The following is a 20,505-nucleotide window of genomic DNA, read 5'->3' as shown; positions in this document are numbered from 1 at the left end:
TTTGTGCCAATGGGTTTTTACCATGATGTGTGGGTCTCATTGTATTGATGCAGTGATCCTTTTTACACATTATTTTTTTATTTGCTTAAAGTTTTCTTCTCTGTCTCTGTCTCTCTTCTGTGTCTCGCCTTCTATCAGGGTTCAGCCGGGCGGCCTTGCCTTTCGGGCTGGTCAGGAGGGAGCTCTCATGTGAGGGATATGCAATTGATCTCCGCTGCCCGGGGAGTGATGTCATTATGATCGAGACGGCCAACTACGGCCGGACTGACGACAAGATCTGTGACGCTGACCCATTCCAGATGGAGAACGTCAACTGCTACCTCCCCGATGCCTACAAGATTATATCACAAAGGTAAAATGCTTGGGAGAGGAGGGATCTTATTTCACAAACATAACCGGGAGCTGGGGAGGCGAAGTATGAACCTCATGGGGGCTGGGTGGGTTTTTTTTCTCTGCGCTCTGCACACAAAAGACACATTTCTATAGAATGATCATCCTGCTCTTACAGCCACCTACATGCTGGACAATTAATCAACATCTCACACCTTTTACATTTTTTATTCCTTCATTGACTAGATTATGTAGGTGGCATTTTGAAATTCAGAAAACTGGGGCGCAGATTAATTCTTGACAGGCAGGAATTGACATCCGTGTGCCAGAGCTGTTCACACCAGCTGCGCATTTTTGCTGCTATTGAGTCATAATCAGCGTAGCTCAGAGAGTCTGCGAGTCACATGAACACCCTCTTAATTCCCTATCTGGAACATTGGGCTTGCTTTGTTCAAACACTTGTATTGCATTGAAGTGGCTCTGCCTTAGGTAGTGAGCAGTGCCCATCATCATGCCTTTTATCCTGGTTACCCTCTCGCAGGATGCTGCCTTGCTGTCAAACGACAGCTCAGTAACACTTCAGCTCGACGGCTACTACCCCTAGAGGTGTGTGTTTTTTTAAAGGGCACCGGATGAACTATTCATAAATAGTAACCAGCACAGTTCATCTTCTAATGCACTGCTCTGTCCTTACCTCGCCCCCCTAAAGCTAGCTTCTGAACATCATAGCCCACCATCTTATACCTCTGGGGTTTCCCTCGGCTTCATTCGCTTCTTTATTTACTCCCATGAGATGCAGGCCTACAGAATAGCTCAGGAATAGATTAAATCCTTCTGTCTTACTCTGTCTTTCTAAGTTTAAAGTCGATTCCCAGTACTATACAATAACATACATAGCTACATTGCAAACCACATCTGTTGACAAGTTAAATTCACTCGCTGAAGCTACACTTCAAACTTATCTCCATCGGAAATTCCCTGTAGGCGTTGTGTGAGCGAAAAAAACTTTGTGAAGGCTCTGCAACGCAAGCCTTTAACCAGAATTATTCTAATGATTCAGATCAGAGGAAATGGGCTCCTGACCATAATTAAGGTTGATGTGATAACCAGGGATGTTAGAGCACTCAAAACTTTGGGAGGCCTTGATCAGTCGTCCTCCATTCTGCAGCAAACTAAAACAAGGAGGACTTTTTAACTGCGTCACATTAAGACACAATGCACTGCCAGTATTGGGAAGATTAACAAACGTCTGTAAGGTTTTGATCAATTCATTCCTCTTCTATGCACCTGCCTCATGAAATGGATTTGCGAAGTGTTCTTTTGTTCTCAGTCAAGATTAATAAAAGGCAATAGCTCCACAGACAGATAAACAAACATATTAAATAAGATTGGGGAGAGGGAAACAGTGGGAAGTCTGCTGCGCTGAGCGGCTGTTTTGTTGGTTTGGAAATTGCGACAGAACGTATACATCAACAGCCCGTTTTTCTCAAGAAAAAGAACTAGACAGAAATCAAACAACGTGATTTTCAACATCTACATCAAAGTGTTTTGTCTAGTAAAATGTTTGGTTGTTGACAAAAAAAAGTGGCTGGATGAAAAATGTATGAAGGAACTGATGGAAACTCAGGTTACTGGGCCTGTTTAATATTCAGGTGATCACTCCTGCAGACATGTACTGTAAATGGACGGTATGTCCGACCTCTTTCTCTACCTGCCTTGTTCCCTCCACCTCTCTGTTTTCTCTGTAGTGTAGGTACAAAAAAACTGTCTACACATGAGAAGATAATCCAAATAAGGCTGTTTTGCTGACTTGCATTACCCTATTTCAATAGCAACCTATTCTCTGACCCAGAAAAACTAATAGAATAAATCTTTTACCTGGTCAGAGGTGCAGCACTTACAAAGACTGTGCTTGGTGTGGTAAAGTTTACATGCAGTGATTTCAGTGGCAGTTTAAAACTGAAGGCTTAGCAACAACAGCCCCCTTTAATCCAAAAGCAGGAGCATCTGAAAATTACAGTAGAATAATTTCCAGAGTGAATCTTACATCTTGAAAGGTTGTGATGGATGGAGTATTCAGATCCTTTCACTAAAGTAGAAGTGCAATGCCATGATGTAAAATTATTATTATTATTACTAGTAAAAGTGCTATATTGAACATCTTACTTGAACCTGCACTAATTTATTTTTTTTGCAGACAAAGAGCAACATAAGTCAGACAGTCAGAGAGTCATTTTTTTGCTGAAAACTGGCTGAAAATTACACTGATATGAGCGGTGACAGTGAACTGAAACATAGAAGTAGCAGGAAATCAAAACAATGAACTGAAAGAGGATAAAAAGTTCTGTATAGCTGAGGGGAACTGCTGAACTTGATGATAATTCTTTGTGTTTTGTCATTTTGAGCGACACATTTTGCATCATGCATTTTTATTTCATCCATTGTTAACATAAAAATATTGATGAGAGAAGCGTTAAGTAAAATACAAAAAAATTAACAGTAAAATGTACTTAATTTTATCAAGCTTAAAGATACTATGAATGTATATTATCAAATATATTTTATATTGGATTATTATCACTGAATTAATATATGACTAGCATCTTGAGTGTAGGCAGAGCTAATTTTAGCTACATAATAAACTGATGTATATTGACAAGTACCTTTAAAAAAGTAATCAGAGGTTTTGTAGGTAAAACCCTAATATTCAAAAATAACTGGTAACTACAGCTGAAATGGAGTGATACAAAATAGTATTAAAATGAAAATACTCAAATCAAGTACAAATACTTCAAAATTGTACATAAGTACAGCACTTGAGTAAGTGTACTTCATTACTTTCCACCGCTGAGAACTAGTGTCAGTCAGACTTATAAACTCTATACGCCGAATTAAATAGAATATCTCTGGGTGCAGTTGAAGTGATTCTGTTGCTCTCATCTGCTGTCAGTCTTTTCACATTTTGATGCGGTGACCCTTTTCCCTCGCAGCAGCTCTCTCGAGCATTCACTTCAGTCAAGCCATAAAAGTGAATCTCTTAAGTGCAGCTGGCAACACGTTTTCATTGATGTCTAAAGCATCATTGATGATGCTGATGCTATTTGTTAACTCCATAATGGACTTTTTGTCTTTTTATTCATATATAATGTTTAATACTACATTAGTTTCAAGGGGAAGGTTTTTCTTATGAAAATGCATAGCTTGATTTAGAGTGCAGCTTGGGAAGTGAAGTCTCTTTCTGGTTAATGTACACACATTTACCTTTTTATTCATTAAATTATTGCCATCGTGTGTAGATAAAAGTGCATTGATGGGCTTTGTGTGCTTGTTGTGCTGCACAATCCCATTTTGCAGTGACAGAAAGCCTCTTGAATTACTAATGGTTCTTTGAAAGTCAAGTCCAATGTTGAAATGTATGTCCAACTTGCATGACTGCTGCTGACCTTCTGAAATATTTATCTCAGGCTTGCAAATTGTTGAATGTCCTATTTTGGTGCCAATTTTTTTTCCTGTTTGCCTCTGTTACTGCTGACATTATTCTCAATCCCTCTGCCTCAACATAGCTTGATTGAAGTGGAGCCAATTTCACCCTATACAGTATTTACACAAACTCAGTCCTGTGCTTTTCTCCCCCCCCCCTCCCTCTTTTACTTGAACTTTTTTTTTAGCACCCAGAAACATCTGCAAACACACACACACACACACACACACACACATACACGCTAACTTTGCAATTCACACATCACACTGTTAATTCGCTGAGGGACATCGTTTCATACTGGAGGACAAATAACCTTTCAGAGAAAAAACACATTAATGTCGCGTATGTTGCGCACATGTACAGGAGCCGCTCTGTTCACCAGAGGCCACCATTCCAGTCCACTGCGTGTCACCAGCCACCTGTCGTGTGTGTTTTAATGAATGTCTTCCCTTTCAATAGTGGTATGAAGACGCCGTTAAAGGAAATGCCATGGCTAATTCCTAACATGCCTTTAGCTGCTCTCTCGCTCTGTTATTCATTATCGCATTAATTCACATTCGTTTACTCTTCCCTAATTCTTTCATTCCTCTCTCTGTTTGCCAAGGTTTAAGCTAGAATACATACTATGTGACAGTGCTGGCTGGGATTTCATCAGTTTCATTGTAGCTGTAACGATGAACCCCCCCACCCCTCTGTCTTATTAATGTTGTCTTTGCCGAGTACTCTTTGTGTGGGTAGTCATGATAAAATCTCTGGTCAATCTTTTCTTCTTCTAGGTGCAACAACCGTACGCAGTGTGTGGTTGTCACTGGCTCTGATGTCTTTCCTGATCCATGCCCTGGCACCTACAAGTACTTAGAGGTCCAGTATGAGTGTGTTCCCTATAGTAAGTATCGCCATCCAAATCTCATACTGAACTCTTATTGTGTGTGTGTGTGTTTTTTTAAAGTGTCTGTAGACTAGACAGATGTGCTGTAACTAATGTTTGTTTTACAGATGATACTTCAACTCATGTGGAAGTATATGGAAGCAGATTAGCATTTATAAGTATACATTGTGTTGAAGTATGAAGCATTGCAGTAATTTACGAGGCCAGTTCACCCAAATTGTGAAAAAAAACCCAACATTTTTTCTCACTACATCTCTAGTGATGTATAGCCCTGCAGATTGTTTTAGTTTTATTTGACCAGGTTTCCGTTCTAAGGTTTTGGACTCCAATATGGTTGGATAAATGCCCAGATTCATTAAGCTCACTGCATATGAATCTCTTTTTGGACATTTCTTTGTCTCTTTTTTTAGCAAAGACCACAAAGCAATGTGAAGATTTCTGAATGTGAACATTCACTTTCACCGGTTAAAATGATTCACTCATTTACATTAACTCCTTAAGAGCTCAAATTAAACTTTTGGCTGTTGTCTGGTTAATCTGCTCTCATTCAGCCAAAGATTGTTTATGTTGGGAAGGAAGTCGAACATCACTCTGTAACCATGTGTTTTTGTAGTTCAGTAAGACCAAAGTTTATTAAACTAGATTGGTGAGAAATTATTTAGCTGATCATCTCAACATCTGGAGAATTTCCCAATTAAACAATTGTGCGTATATCTATGTTTTAACCACAACTTGATCTTTCTGTTTTGGAATTTTCAGTATTTTGAGAAAAATATTTATATGTAATGATACATATGTAATTTTATTTTATATCATGCGCTGCTCATCTCATTTTCAGGTTGTAGCTACAGGTTATGAACATAATTAAGCTACAACAATAAACTGTTTAGGTGATTGCAAATATAAATTGAATCTTTGAGGTGTAGTTATCTATAGCTTTAGTTCTTTACACATGTTGAAAGCTAAATCTGATTACAAGATTCGATAGATATGAAATGTGGATTTGATACTGGATTTGGATTTCATAAAATCCTTTCAAACAACATCCCTGTCTGTCAGAGGTGTCTGCCTTCACCCAGGTACACCAGACATAAGTGGAATTTAGTTTGCAGTGCTAACAGAGACGGACAAATGTAATTTTAAGAAACTCAGCAGCAAAATCTCTTTCCTCTGGATAATGCACTGACCTTCATGTGAACAGTTTTTTTTGGAATTATTCCTACTGAAAGAGTCTCTACAAAAATGTTTTTATTTCACTGCTGTGAGCACCACAAACAAAATTCCAGTCGCTTCTATTGTATTGAGGTGGTGGCAAAAATCACAGAGGCAGACCTGGACAAATAAAACCAAATTTATCAGCGTGGCTAGACTCTACTGGGGATAAGTGAGAAAATACGTTTTCTTTTAATTTGGGTGTACTGACCCTTTAAATGGTTTTACTGACAGATTTGGTGTCTTTCATTTAGATAATCAAGGAGAAACTACCCACACAAATGTTCAGTTTAGGTGTTCTATTAGCACATAATACTCAGTAATGTCACGTTGGAACATATTACAGGGGATGTTTGAGTAAGACAGTGCAGTGAAATCCTAAAATAGTGGGATCATTCTGCATCTTTTCTCAGATTAACCAAATTCCTGTCAGGGATCAGCTCTGGTCTTCCATCGTGTAAATGACTCAATTAAATGTACTGTGGAGTTTATTAAATCACGCACTATTTTAAACAGTCTCTGTGTCTGATTTGAGTTAATCTACCTTAAAAGGTTGTTTCAGAGTAGTTTCTAAGTACAGATCTAGGCTTTCGTCCCTGCCTGTGAAAGTACTTAGCATTTAAATTGATGAATTGTAAACATGTTCAGAAATATTCATTCTTTTTTTTTTCTTCTTTCAAACAGACCTCCCTTTCACCTCCTGTCCCGTCCTCCCCCCCTGCCCTCCCCGACTAACCTCTTTGCTCTCATTTTTTTTAACTTCCAATCTTTCATATATTGTCTCTAGCTTCTCTCTCCCCCCTCCCTCCACACCCAGTGTATGCAGCTTCAACAGCCCACTAAAGAAACTCCATATTAGGCAGACTGTTCATCAGTCATCTCATGTGCTGTTGCTCTGTTTGGCTCATTTAAGAGCTCGGTCTGTAACATTAGCACTGTGTCATGTTATACGTGTGTGTGGGCGAGCGAGTTTGGAATCAAATTCTGATTTGTGTTTGTAAAGTTTGAACAAATTCCACCCTTAGTCAATATATGCCAAAAATAACTCCTGTGCTGTTTCTCTAAGAATGTTATCCATCTAAATATGACCAGGATTTTGATTTTTTTTTTCTCCTGCCACTTAGGAGAAGCGTTTTTAGAGGGATTTATTCTGCTTTTACAGTGGCCAGTGCATTATTTTGTTGGCAGTTAAAGGCGGTAGGAATGAAAAATTTAATGCGCTGGAAAGCATGGCACATAGCTTGTCTCCAGTCATAACTTGTCTGTTTTTATATCCTAGGATGAGAGGCCGTTCACTAACAAACATGCTTTTTTTTTTTCTTTCTCCTAGCTCTTCTTCCCAAAGCAGCCTTGCAGTTCATCTCATGGTCATATCCTCCAACTAATTCTTCTCTTGTACCTGGTAGTTGACTCATGATAACCTTTCTCTCCCTTTTGCACTCTTTTTTGCTTTCTTTTCCAATGCCTGAAATAGAAGTGGAGCAAAAAGGTAAATGAGTGGTCTGGTCCCCCTTCTCCCCCCTTCTCCGGCTCCTTGTTCTGTGGTGTTGAGTACAGCTCCCCTCACGTCTCCTTCCCCCCCTGATTGCCTCTCCTGTCAAATGCTTAACCCATAGGAGGATTGTTTGCACCCATGGAGTCCAAATGAATTTCAAAACAGAATTTCAAATGACATCCACGGTCATCGAATGTAGTATTTTTCTCGCAACGTGTAAGAAAACACCAACTGTTCGGTGTCGATTTTTCCAGGGACTCTTGCTTAGCACTGTATTAACCCTTGAAGACTGAGTAGTTGTTTATATATTCTTATTTGGCTCAGTCTTAGTTTGCTTGGCCCAACTTCTGCTGCACCCATAGCACGTGATGTGAAATAGCAGTGATGGCTGAGTGAGATTGGCACAGGCTGAAAAAAAAAAAAAAAGTTTGAAAAGAAAACAAGAATTCACTGTGTCCCTTTTCCTCATCCAGAACCAATTAATTTAAATCGTCTAAATGGGAACCTTGGCACCACCTCCCTCACCCATCAGTGGTTACTCTTGTCTTTTGCCACAGAAGTAGTGAAAATCCTTTTTACCACTGTTGTTTTATCTATTCCCCAACCTCCACTTTCATTTTACCTCTGCTTTGCTGCCGCCACCACCATTGACAACCTGTTGTTCACTCTTATCACAAGATGTGAAGTCTGTTCCCTTATCATTTTGGTTTATGACCTCAGTCATGTGAGTATGCATGCGCTGTGTGTCCATATACCCAGCTATTCATGTGGCATTTGACGTCAGAGACAGGCTGGTATTTAAAAAAAAAAAAAAAAAAAAAAAAAAGAAGAAGAAAAAAGGTGTCTGTCTACTCTCTACTTTTCCCATTTCCTGTGTCTTTCATTTGCAGGTTTTTTACACATTTCACTTTTTATTTCGTTTGTCCCTGTTAGGATATAGCAGCAGACCCTTGAGATGCAAGTTCTCTTAACCTTACATTTCTCATTCTGAATAATCACTCTGACATGTTCATTTATTTTCTTTTTTCCCCCCATTCATTAGCGTAAGTGTAAAATATTCCTCCCAAGTTCACAGTCCCTGATCTTTTTGTCCTGCACTTGATTTGTACAGCAGCGAGAATGATGCTTGTCGTAGCCAAATGTGCTACATATGTTTGAAATATTTTGTCTTACTCTATTTTGTTTCACTCTCTTCTCTGTCACTAGTTTTCATTTGTCCCGGGACTCTGAAGGGTGTAGGAGACGCCACCTTCCTGTTTGAGGCAGAGCAGCAAGCGGGTTCATGGTGCAAAGACCCACTGCAGGCTGGAGACAAAGTCTTCTTCATGCCCTGGACGCCGTACCGCACCGACACCCTCATCGAGTACGCCTCTCTGGAGGACTTCAAAAATGCTCGCCAGACGACCACCTATAAACTACCGCACCGTGTTGACGGGACAGGCTTTGTAGCCTATGACGGTGCTATCTTCTTTAACAAGGAACGCACACGCAACATTGTCAAGTTTGACCTGCGCACACGCATCAAAAGCGGCGAGGCTATCGTTAATAACGCCAACTATCACGACACCTCACCATACCGCTGGGGCGGCAAGACGGACATTGACCTGGCAGTAGACGAGAGGGGTTTATGGGTAATCTACGCCACAGAGCAGAACAATGGGCGCATTGTGGTGAGCCAGCTCAACCCGTATACGCTTCGCTTTGAGGCCACATGGGAAACGGCGTATGACAAGCGCTCGGCCTCTAACGCCTTTATGGTGTGCGGCGTGCTCCATGTGGTGCGCTCGACCTATGAAGAGAACGAGAGCGAGGCCAGCAGGAGCCAAATCGATTACATCTACAACACCAAGCTGAGCCAGGGCGAGTACACTGACATTCTCTTCCCCAACCAGTACCAGTACATCACCGCTGTGGATTACAACCCCAGGGACAACCAGCTATACGTGTGGAATAACTTTTACATCCTGCGCTATGACCTGGACTTTGGGCCACCGGATCCCGCTGAAGGTGAGCACTGATCCATTCTGGTTTAGTTCATTGTCTTTGTGTAATTCTTCTATTGTATGTTTGCAGCGTGGGATGTCACAGATGGCTGCCTTTTAATTTTGGATGCAATTCAGGTGCGATAAAGAAAAGAGGGTTGTGTAAGTCTTGGGGAAAGGGCTCATTTGCAGACTGAAATTACAGATGCACCTTGGAATGAGGGAGAGCTCCCTGTGGGATCGCGCCGCTACAAACCCTGCTTCTTTATTACCATGAGGCAAGCTGAGGCACTCACTGCAGCTGAAGCTTGGACCCTGTCAAATTCCTTAATCTCAGGCCTTATCCAAAACCATTATGAACACTGCCCCCCTGAACTTCTCTCTAATGCTTGGAATATGTTTGAGAAGTATCATGCACATTATGACAGAGGTTATCCTCTCTTCCTTACCGTGGGATTTCAGTTTGTGTTGCTATGGCTACATCGTCAACTCACACAGGAGCCATTTTTGAAATAGATCAGGAGATAATCACCTTCCTATTGTGGCATAATATTTTTTTGAAACCACCAGGCTGAAGTGTGCGTTACTATTGTACCACATGGTGAATCAAGGTAGAGGAATGGCTGAACGCTGCAAAGAGAGATCAATTACAGTGAAGAATCTTGTCAGGCGGTTAGAGGGCTTAAATTAATCTGTGAAGTGTTGAGAGGCGACATACGTGTCATCAGACAGGGACCTTACATCAAGCTGATAATGGGCTTAATTACCTGACTGCAGTCACCTTATCCCACAGAGCCGAGCTAAGCCCGCTGTGTGAAGTGGGGAAACAACGATCTTGACCCGACTCCACACTATGTTAGAGGCTCAGGTTGCCCCCGAGCACTGGTCCAGATTAGGTTATGATTTTTAACTTCTGGATATTTGGGAGGGGCTGCCAGCAGGAAATATGATTCTTGACCCAAGCTGTTGAAGGGTGGGGTGGGGGGTTGGCGTTGATGTCTCAATGGAGGCTGTGTGCTCCTGAACTCTGGCCTCTTGTCAACATGTCTGTTTGTTTTCCTGCCGTTCCCTGGAATCTCCCCAGCATGATAACTCGACACCCAAGCGGCTCAAAGTTTGTGTCTGTTTTGCTGAACAACCAAAGCCTCAATTAAGAGTATGTTAGAGGAGATATGAAAAATACTCAAACTTTAATGAGTTCTCCATGCATGCAAACTGCCTGCTTGACTGTTCACGTTCCTGATGTATGTAAATGTAATTAACAACTGAATTATCATAATTACCCTCCATGTCTCAAAAGAGGCTCAGGGAGAGGAGGAAAGTGGCCATCACAGAGCATTTTCAATGAAGGGTTTAATATGCTCTCTCAGCTACTGTAATGCCTCGGTAAACATAAATGCCACATAGGCTTGGAGTTACCACTTGCTGCAGCAACAGTGCATTTAATCAAGGAACCCAACAGAACATAGTTGTTGATTTCACTCATTATTGTAAACACCAGTTTCCTGCCACAATTCTGTTATTGGGATCCAATCAGAAATTTGTCTTTGCAGCAGAACTTGTCACTGTGGGTCATTAAGTGTGTGTTTTATGGCATCATTTTGAAATGTTCTTAGCTCAAGAGGAGAGAGGAGGCATCTTGAGATGCCACGGCCAGCAGCAACAGTAGTAGTGCCAGGTTTGTGAATGGCACTTGAAAATAATTGGTTCTTGTTTATTAGGTTTTTTTTCAGATCTACACCTTTAACTTCTTTACTGTGTAGCTATTAGGATTTATTACTGCCTATGATATGGTGTTGAATTAAACAACCTATTATGCAGGGTAATCTAATGGTGCTGAAATAATGTCTCTCTCTCTCTCTCTCTCTCTCTCTCTCTCTCTCTCTCTCTCTGTCTCTCTCTCTCTGTATCTCTCTCTCTCTCTCTGAAACTGAGGGGCACTTGAGGCGTAAAGAAAATTAATTGTGCCCATTAAGATTCATCGACAACAGAGTGAAGTTACCTCGAACACCAAACCCAGTGTATTTCTCTCCTTCTTTTTGTAGAACGCATGTAACACAATGAGAGCGTGTGTGTCCTTTGCTGTCAGAAGCATCAACCTTGGCTGTAATGCTCATCCTAGAGAGACGCTGAAGTGCCAGCAGGATTAGAGGTTTATATTAGGCAGTTTTAGCAAAGTGATCAAAGCAGAAAATAATTGACCTCAGCAACTTTGTCGATATTTCCTTTACCTTTTGTTGGTGTAAGACTGCAGGTTTCTTAATTCTGGTCCTAGTTGAAGTGATTAGCTAAGATCATTCGCCCGTATTGATGTTTCTGCTTATTGTTCCAAACAATTCACGCGCATTTAAAGAAAATGTCTATGCTCGGCTAATGCACTGTGAACACAAAACAGCAATGATCGATACTCTGAGAAGGCGTACTCCTCAGAGATCTCAGAAGAGGTGCATGTCAATAAAAAAGCACACCAAAGTGCCGGCTGTTACAAAACTTAGAGGGACGCCGGTAATGTATTCTCTGTGATGTGCAAAGACGTTAACTGATTTCAATCCAATGAATTTCAGTCACATGAATACAGAGAGCATTTCAAACTAACAAGGAGAGAAAGGAGAAAATTAATTTGTCTTTGAGGTAGCATTGATCTGAGGCCTAAAGACGAGAGGCATAAAATGAATGGCTTTGTCTGAAAGGCTTAGCCACTTGGAGTAATCTGGTAGCGGCGAGCACAAGTGGGCTCTGCGCCGAATTGAAATGTCAAGCAAAACCACTATTTCATATCTTGCATGCCACACATATCTATCATCGCAAAGCTCATGTTTTTGCTCAGCCATTTTGTGGCTAAAACCAGCTGTGCACCTCGCTCCACTTTGGTTTGCTTTTGTATTCCTGAATGACGCCTCCAGGTGAGCCTTTTAGATGGAGGACATTTATAGATGTATCATGCACTAAGCCTGTGTTCCACCCTCTGAAGCATGAAGTTCACTAACAGAAATAGAGGCTGAAGTAAGGGAGTCAAGAGATTTGGAAAAGCTCTAATTGTTCTGCTTGTTGCCATTGCTCAATGCCAGCAAGATTATTGCAGAAAATCGTTTAAGTGGACATTATAGGGCGTAGACGACAGAGACTTTTGGAGAGTATTTCTGTCTGCACATATATCTTCCTCTCTGCGTGTGTGTGTCTTTATTGTGAGCCTCTTTGCCACCTCTCCTCTGAGTCAGACTGTCTAGTTGTGACTGTGCTATGTCTGCTGCTCCACAGTATTCAGTTTCAAGCCTCATAAATTACCCCACGCATGCAAAGGATATGTCCAGAGCGGAGCTTTTTCTGTTTACTGCTCTTTAAAGAACAAGTGTCAATAATGCAGTGAACTTCACAACAATTTCTCAATGACCTGTGTCTTTTCATCTGCAGAAATAATGATATATTCCTCGTGTGTTGGATAAGAAACTGCACATGAATTTCTTGTGGCCCCTTACCTTTCATGCCAAGCCGTGTGCTCCCGTCACGTTGGCTTGAATGAAGCAGAACAGCATGAGTGTATATAAACAGCCTAATGTAAAATTCATGTCTTGTGGGATTTGTTTCTCTGTCATTAATTACCAGCACTGGCTCCAGGTAAAGCAGCAAAGAGACCAACTGTAGCTCTTACACTGTTCCTATCCTCTGAGACAGTCTTGTTATCGAGTCAAGCTGCTCAACGAATAAAGACACATGGATGTATATAGACGCGCACATGTCTAACTCATTGCGGTTGGACATTATCAGAGTTGTAACATGCCTACTTGATTAGTTAAAGCATAAAATTAAACATTTTTTGAACGGGTAATTGCTTTCTGGTGGAGAGGTATACCACTATCATGTCTGTACAGTAAATGTGAAGCTACAGCCAGGAGGTTGTTAGCTTAGTTTAGCGAGAGAAACAGCTGGCTATAGCATCTTGTTTATTAAATCTGTATGAGAAACAACAATACAGTGTTTTATGATGGACTATTTCTTGGCTCTGAGCAGTTGCAGACAGCACAGACTCCAGGATTGTATGGATTAAACAAACATAAAACATTTTTTCATCTTTATACAAAGCTAGGCTAGCTGTTTCCGCCTGTTTTTGTCTTTGTACTAAGCTAAGCTAACCAACTGCTGGCTGTAGCCATATATTTACCGCACCGTACTTCTACTGTGCTCTGTTCATGTTCTTGAATTTGGTCATGTTCACAATGTGTGAAAAAATGTAAAAACAGTGCCACAGCTGCTGTATTTCCATATCCTAAGCGGATTGCTGCTAAGTGATGATTTTTTTTAACTGGGTTCTGTTTATTTAATATTCCCTTTCAACAATATGGGTCTATTTGTTATTGTACTGAGAGGATTAGCCTTGTAAGTGATTAATCTCCAAAATTTAAAACAGCTTGATTTGTCTGCAAGTTGCCATTGCTTTTCTTAATACTGGGTATTAGGCAGTTTATGATGCATTTATTATGATGTCTGTATGGACAGGTAGATAGTCTTGACTGCTCTGACTATGTGTGTGTAATTTGAGATAAAATGTTTTTTTAGTGCAGTGGTGTGAGCTACAAAAGCAAGGACAAACAGAATATGGAGGCCTCTGATCATCTGATAATGGTTTAATATTTTTTTTTCATCTTCCGAGCAGATACGTAAATGACTCTGGGGGCCTATAAAGTGAAAAAACTAATACTGCTTCATCTCCAATGTCTTGATTGATGATCTTGCATAATGATTTTCCTTCCTTTTAGCTCTGTTTTAATTTACACACTCTGTTTAGAGTCTGATGACAGCCATTTTCAAGTGTTCAATCTCCAACTCTTACATTATTTACAAGAGGTATTATTCAGCATATGGCAACAGTATGCCTTTGGTGTCAGATTGCCCATAAAGAGTGACTTCATTGCCTCTTGAGAGAAATGGTAGCTAATTGGTGCAGTCCTCTCTTGGTTGAGTGCTATCAGAGGACACAGGGCTCTTACTGGAGGGGAATTTGCTCTTCGCAATCAAAAGAAAATTGTAGCGCGCTTGGTGCAGAGACATCAAAATAAGCCCACAAATGCATCGACATCTGACAAGCCCATTACTTGATGTAGTATTGAATAGATGTGTTGTATATTTGATGTTTCTTATGTTATTCACAAGCAAACTCTGATATGAAACCCACGACATGCTGTCTGTAAACATCCACAAAGACTGTATCTTGTCTTTGATTTATAAAATCACTCAGTCAACATCTGAGTGCCCCTCCTAATTAAAGTGATACGATTTTGTGATTCTGCCTGTAAGACTGAACATGAGAGGCCAAGTGTCTTGTGGCCTTAAACAACTGAGAAATTATTTTAATTCAGGAAAAAGGCTAATTTGGTGCCTTTTTGTAAACTAGACTAGAAGCGGTTGTCTTAATGTTCCTAAACTCTCATTTTCATAGGATTTTGTGTGTGATGAAGGACCACAACTAGTGATTATTTTCATTTAATTAAATTTACAGTTAATCTACTGAATGATTTCTTGATTTATTGATTAATCCTTTGGTTTATAAAATGTCAGAATATATTGAAAACTGCCAAGCACAATATTCCAGAAAACCCAGGGTGATGTATTTGGTTATTTTTTTAAACAGCCAAAAAACCCAAAGATACTAAATTTACAGTGGTATAAAACAGAAGAATCCTCACATTCAAACAACGTGGAGTGAGAGATTATTTGGTATATTTGTTTGAAAAATGACTTAAACAATTCAATGATTATCAAAATAGTTGATGCTTAATTTTCTATCAATTAACTAATTGAATTATCAACTAAACATTTCAGCCGTAATTTGATGTTAATTAATGATGTCAACAAATGGTATTTTAGGCTAGATAATCATTTGGAAATGGATGTATTTGTCAACAAAAATAAACATGGAAATCCCAAGAATTACATGCATTTGAAGCAGGTAGAAGAGATGAAATGATTAGCAGATAAATTGATTAGTTGAACAACACAAAATTTTAGGCAAAAATGACAAAAATTCTGGTTCCAAATGTGAATATTTGTGTTTTTTCTTAGCCTTCTATGATGATAAATTGAATATTTTGCGGTTTGGATTACAGGTCATAACAAAACTAGTCGAAGACGTCACCTTAGCGGACATTTTACACAATTTCCTGACATTTATACCATACTCTTCACCTCGCACTTTATACTCTCAGTTGTTTGCAGCATCTCTAAACTGATTGAATCACTAAGGATGACATATGCTATTAAAAACAATTTATATTTACCAAAATGACAAAGATACGTTAAAAAGAAATGTCAAGACCAAACTGAATATTTCTTGTTACCATATGTGCTAAAATGTGAAAGGCAGGTGCTTTGGACTCCTGAGTTGGAGCAGTCTGGTCTCAGGAGCAGGTTAATCAGGTGATGCAAGCATGCTGTTACAGGCAGATGCATATTAGGGCTTATATCAGGCCTTGGAAAAGATGAAGTTTGCTCAGGTATGGAGAGGTTTAATATTCTGAAACCCAATTACACTTGCCCTGGTATTGCATTATACGCTCATATTGAATCAACCGAGTCAGCCTATGAATCATCTCACTTTTCCTGAGTCAATAAAAATCTTCACAGGCAATACATATTATATTTGAAACTGTTCTTGTTTTTTTGTTTTAAACGTAGCATTGTTATACTATTATAATATAGCCTGCTCAGAGTTATTTGTCCATTTATGAAAAAATAAAAGCAATTTTTTAATAAATTTTATTTCAGTGTACTTTAAATATCCTTAAAAACGTAGAAAGTCTATGGAAGGGAAGATACAAAAGGAAGACTACTCTCTATGGTGATCCTGTTTTCTACTAAGAATGACGTTTCTAATAATCTCACGTCCTTTTCTTCGATTTTCTTGTCTTTTTTTTTTAGCTATTTTTGCACAGCCCTTTTCTTACCTCATTTCCTCAGAGTAATAGTGTATACCTTCATAGCTGAGGGTGCTAACCGAGTGCTTCGTGATCATCTACTCATCATGCTAACCACACATGTCAGCTGTTACTTTTGCAGCCATGTCAGCCAGGCCAACCTGTGAATGTGTGGGTGACAGACACACAATGACTGAATGAGTGTAAAGTAATTAGCCAGGGCGCCTGCCAGGGGAAAAGGTCACTGAGTAAAATGTCACAATTCAACCTCACTGTAGGGTGGGCTGGTGTTTTTTAAATTTTTTATAGTGAGCTTCACAGGACCACTATTCTCTCCCTGCTGTGGCCTCCTGACCACATCACCAGATATCAGCTTTGTAATAAACTCAGATATTTCGCTGGAATGAAAAAAGATTCCCCCTGACTGGCTGATTAGTGTGAAACGTGAAATGTGGGCCTTGTCACCATTCTCTCTCAGGAAATGGAGATATGTGTCTGATGACGGAGTGTCAGATAGCATGATATTGCATTTTCCCAGAAGCACCCAGGGAACCTGAAGAGAACACTATAGGGACGGCAGACCTCATTGTGGGGCTGCTTTTATCTCAAAATACAATCAGGTTGTTGTGGGTAAAATGTATGATCATTCATGCAGGAGAGAGGTCTCCTTGTATATCCATGTAGACACACATGCACCTACACACAAACATGCACTGTGTTTTGTGTTTTATTCATATTGGCTATTCATACTGTATAAAATTGATAGATTTTCTATTTCTGCTCTCATTTCCTAGTTATCTCCAGGCTCTCCGCAGCAGATATCCATCTGTGCGCAGGCAGTGATTTTAAGCAGAAACACACCTGAGCAATGGAGCAAACATGAGCGCACTTGCACACGTGCATGTGCACATTCACACATAGATTTGCTTCGCAGGGCCAGGCGTGGACTGAATACAGTGGAATCGCATTATTGCTGATGTATGGTTTTTGCTTGGAGCAGTGCAGTTCTGCTTCCGCACACCAGCTTTTATCCAAGTGAGAGAGATGAACCAGGCAGAAAAAAGTAAAATGCAGGCAGGCAGGCTTTGTCTTTATTTTTGACATTTAATCAGCTCAAGGTACTGACTCTGTTGGGAAGATTTTACTGCTATGTTAATGGATGCCCCTCCACCAGTCTGTCACCAGTTTGTCTTATTTATGAGTTTAAGTGATAGATAGTATTGCCTTGATTTTGCTCCGTGAAGGACCCAAAAAGAAGTGGAGTTGCGAGTGAAAGCTACACAGAGTTTTTATTTCCAGCAATAACTCCAGCAGTAGGACTCACAATAGTTGAAGTTTTCCCGCTGCTAGAAACGACAGGAGTTCAAGGCAAGGACATTTACTGACTCGAGCTCTAACAGCTTCACTCTTTCTCTCGCTCCAGTGCCAACTATTGAAGATTTCTCCGTCTCATCATCCGTGCCCAAGACTGCCACACTCATTACTACCACCGCAGTGTCCACTGTGAAGGGGCAGGGTGACACCACTGCAGCAGGAGCAGACCCTAGGGATGGGAGAGATCCGTTTGAGGACACCCGTGGCTCAGGTACAGTGGAGCCCACAGTCCCTGAGCTGCCGCCGACACCCCGACGCTTCTGTGAGGCGACGAGGAGGAGAGCCATCGACTGGCCCCAGACCCACACTGGAACCACTGTGGAGAGGCCCTGCCCCAAAGGAACCAGAGGTAAGCCTACCTTATGGTGTGATTTATAACTTATTGGAACCCAAATTTTTCATTACTTGTACACTTTATTCTATAAAGTCATCTAGATTTATTTATACCTTTTACCGCCCACTAGTGGGAAAAGAATGCTAGCGCTGAGAGCTTCACGACTTTGAAAAAAATATCTAATTGTGTTTATTTTGACTGATTTTGCAATTGTGATATGATTTGCGATAGTAGAAGGAGTGATCGTTTTTACATCATTATTCTCATTTTAATAATCCCAGTACAATGCACAGCAGAAGATACAACTGAAACCTTGAAAACATGATGACTCCAGGTGGTTGTTGCTAAAGGAAATGTTTGACATTTAGGGAAAATTGCTTATTTGCCCTCTTTACCAAATTTCAATGAGATAATTGATACTGCTGTCATGTCTGTGCACGAAGCATGGAGTTAGAGCTAGAGGGCGATTAGCTTAGCTCAACATAAAGACAGGAAAGAGGGTAAAACAGCTAGCATGGACACATGTTATATCTTGTTTAATCAGTACATAAACAGAAATGTCAAAATCAACAATGTCAACAATGGCAAAATGATATTAAAAAAACCCTACAACATGTTAATTAGTGAACTTCAGAGGTACTGGCATATTTTTTTACTTTGGACACAGCCACCCTAGTTGTTTACCCTTGCTTCTAATCTTTATGATATGCTAGGCTAATAGCCTTCTAGCTTTAGCTCCGTACTTAATGTGTCAGGCTTTTCATCTAACTCAACAAGAAAGTGATAACTTTTTTTTTTCCAACATGTCAAAGTGTTCCTTTAAAGGCTTAATTACAGCAACTTCACAGTAACAAAACTTTAGCTTAGTCTAAGTTGGCAAAAATAGAAAACATCTGTAAATCTAATGAAATTCAATACAATAGCCCAACTTATAACCTGATACAATCCAGTACAAAAAGACCACAAACTGCAGTTCAAAAATTGCCAAAGTTTAACATTTTCTGACAAAGTGTCAACAAAAACAGGGCTATTCAAACTTCCCAAAAGTACTGTTAGGTTGCAAAGCTAAAGTATTAGATTGCATTACCATTCGTGTGTTCAAGTTCAACAACAACTTTTAATCATCTTGATTAGTCATTACTGTTTCCATTAACAAGTGTGCTAAAGAAAGTCTCAAAATCACACTTGCATCATCCAAATGAACAGGAACAAATGCTTCAAAGATTCTGACAGAACATATTAAAATGGCCCTCTTACTTTATTTGTGCTTATTTAGATGTTAATATGCTATTTTCATCTTAGCTTCTTCTGCATGTACTGAGTTTGTGACATTTCGGCTTTCGGGTAAATCAAGCATGATTAGGGCCTCTCACATTCCCGATAAATAGGTAACAAGACTTTTTTTTTTCTTAAACATAATGGCATAATATACATTGTTATTGTATGTCTGTTTCTTCTTGCAATGAGAGTTCATGAGGAGAAAAAAAAATGCTGTTGCTTATTTCCCACTCACAAAACAAAGGAACAACCAATGAAAATAATGGACAATATTTGGGGAGTCCAAACATTATTACATTATTACCTATTACCATTATCACCTCCAACATTTTTCTATTACCTGGGAAATTGGTTGAACAGGTATATTCAGATGGTATCAGTAAATCACAGTGACTCATCATAGCTAAAAAAAAAAAAACAACTTCTGGAGGTGTGGGAAGTCAGGTATCAAAAGCAGCAGTGAGGATGAGCATTGTGCTGATGGTCGTTATACCAGTTCAGTTGACAATGATACTCACACGGGAACCTCACAGAAGTTACCTTAACACCCTATCACAGAGACTGACAGAAGTGTCAAAATATAAAGACGGGCTATTGGAGGATGAAAGCAAGGTAGAGACAATGTTTTGACTGTTGGGGTGAAAAGGGAAAGAGACTTGGATTTCGAGTGTTGTCGCTGTTGTCAGTGAAGCGGCATTCATTAGGCGTAATCTTGTATTTTATTTAGACATGCATACAATGAGAGAATATGAAATGTTTACAATTCTCAAATGTGTCTGTTTACAGGCAATAACAACCCAGAGTCTATTGTTTTTTCTGACAGTTTTGTCCAAGCTGTGTAGCAACCTGATAGTCTTTTAGTATCCCTTCTACATGTTCATTTTTTTTGTTCTTGTATGCTGTACAAAGCTGGCAGGCTTTGACATTGTTTGGAAATGGCTGTTCCTGCCGAACACTTAGTTTCCTGCAGCAGAGAGTCGGGATGAATGAAAGATCAGCATGAGAAACAGTATCTGAGCAAGGTTTTGGCCACCCTCCAACTGTTGTGTTTATTCTGTGGTACTGCAGGCATCGCCTCCTTCCTCTGCACTGTGGCAGGGACCTGGTGCTCCAAAGGGCCAGACCTCAGCAACTGCACGTCCCACTGGGTGACTCAAGTGGCACAAAAGGTAAAAATGGGAATGTGTCTATTACAAAATATAGCAGAAAAAAAACATATTAC

General features: G+C 40.0%; 1 protein-coding gene across 5 annotated transcripts in view; it reads left to right on the top strand.

Annotated features, from left to right (window-relative positions):
• Nucleotides 1-20,505, top strand: part of LOC122993718 (adhesion G protein-coupled receptor L2-like) — an 88,160-nt gene that overhangs the window by 38,754 nt on the left and 28,901 nt on the right. For all 5 annotated transcript variants that reach the window (XM_044368107.1, XM_044368104.1, XM_044368106.1 and 2 more), the window contains exons 3-7: nucleotides 139-352; nucleotides 4,588-4,697; nucleotides 8,614-9,414; nucleotides 17,721-18,020; nucleotides 20,352-20,452. In XM_044368107.1, the coding sequence (XP_044224042.1) occupies nucleotides 139-352; nucleotides 4,588-4,697; nucleotides 8,614-9,414; nucleotides 17,721-18,020; nucleotides 20,352-20,452 (1,526 nt within the window). The remainder of the gene's footprint in view (nucleotides 1-138; nucleotides 353-4,587; nucleotides 4,698-8,613; nucleotides 9,415-17,720; nucleotides 18,021-20,351; nucleotides 20,453-20,505) is intronic.

The sequence above is a fragment of the Thunnus albacares genome, chromosome 12 (genome assembly GCF_914725855.1).
Source record: "Thunnus albacares chromosome 12, fThuAlb1.1, whole genome shotgun sequence".
NCBI lineage: Eukaryota > Metazoa > Chordata > Actinopteri > Scombriformes > Scombridae > Thunnus > Thunnus albacares.
Note: the sequence above shows the minus strand (reverse complement) of the source record. Positions and strands in the feature narration are given on the sequence as shown.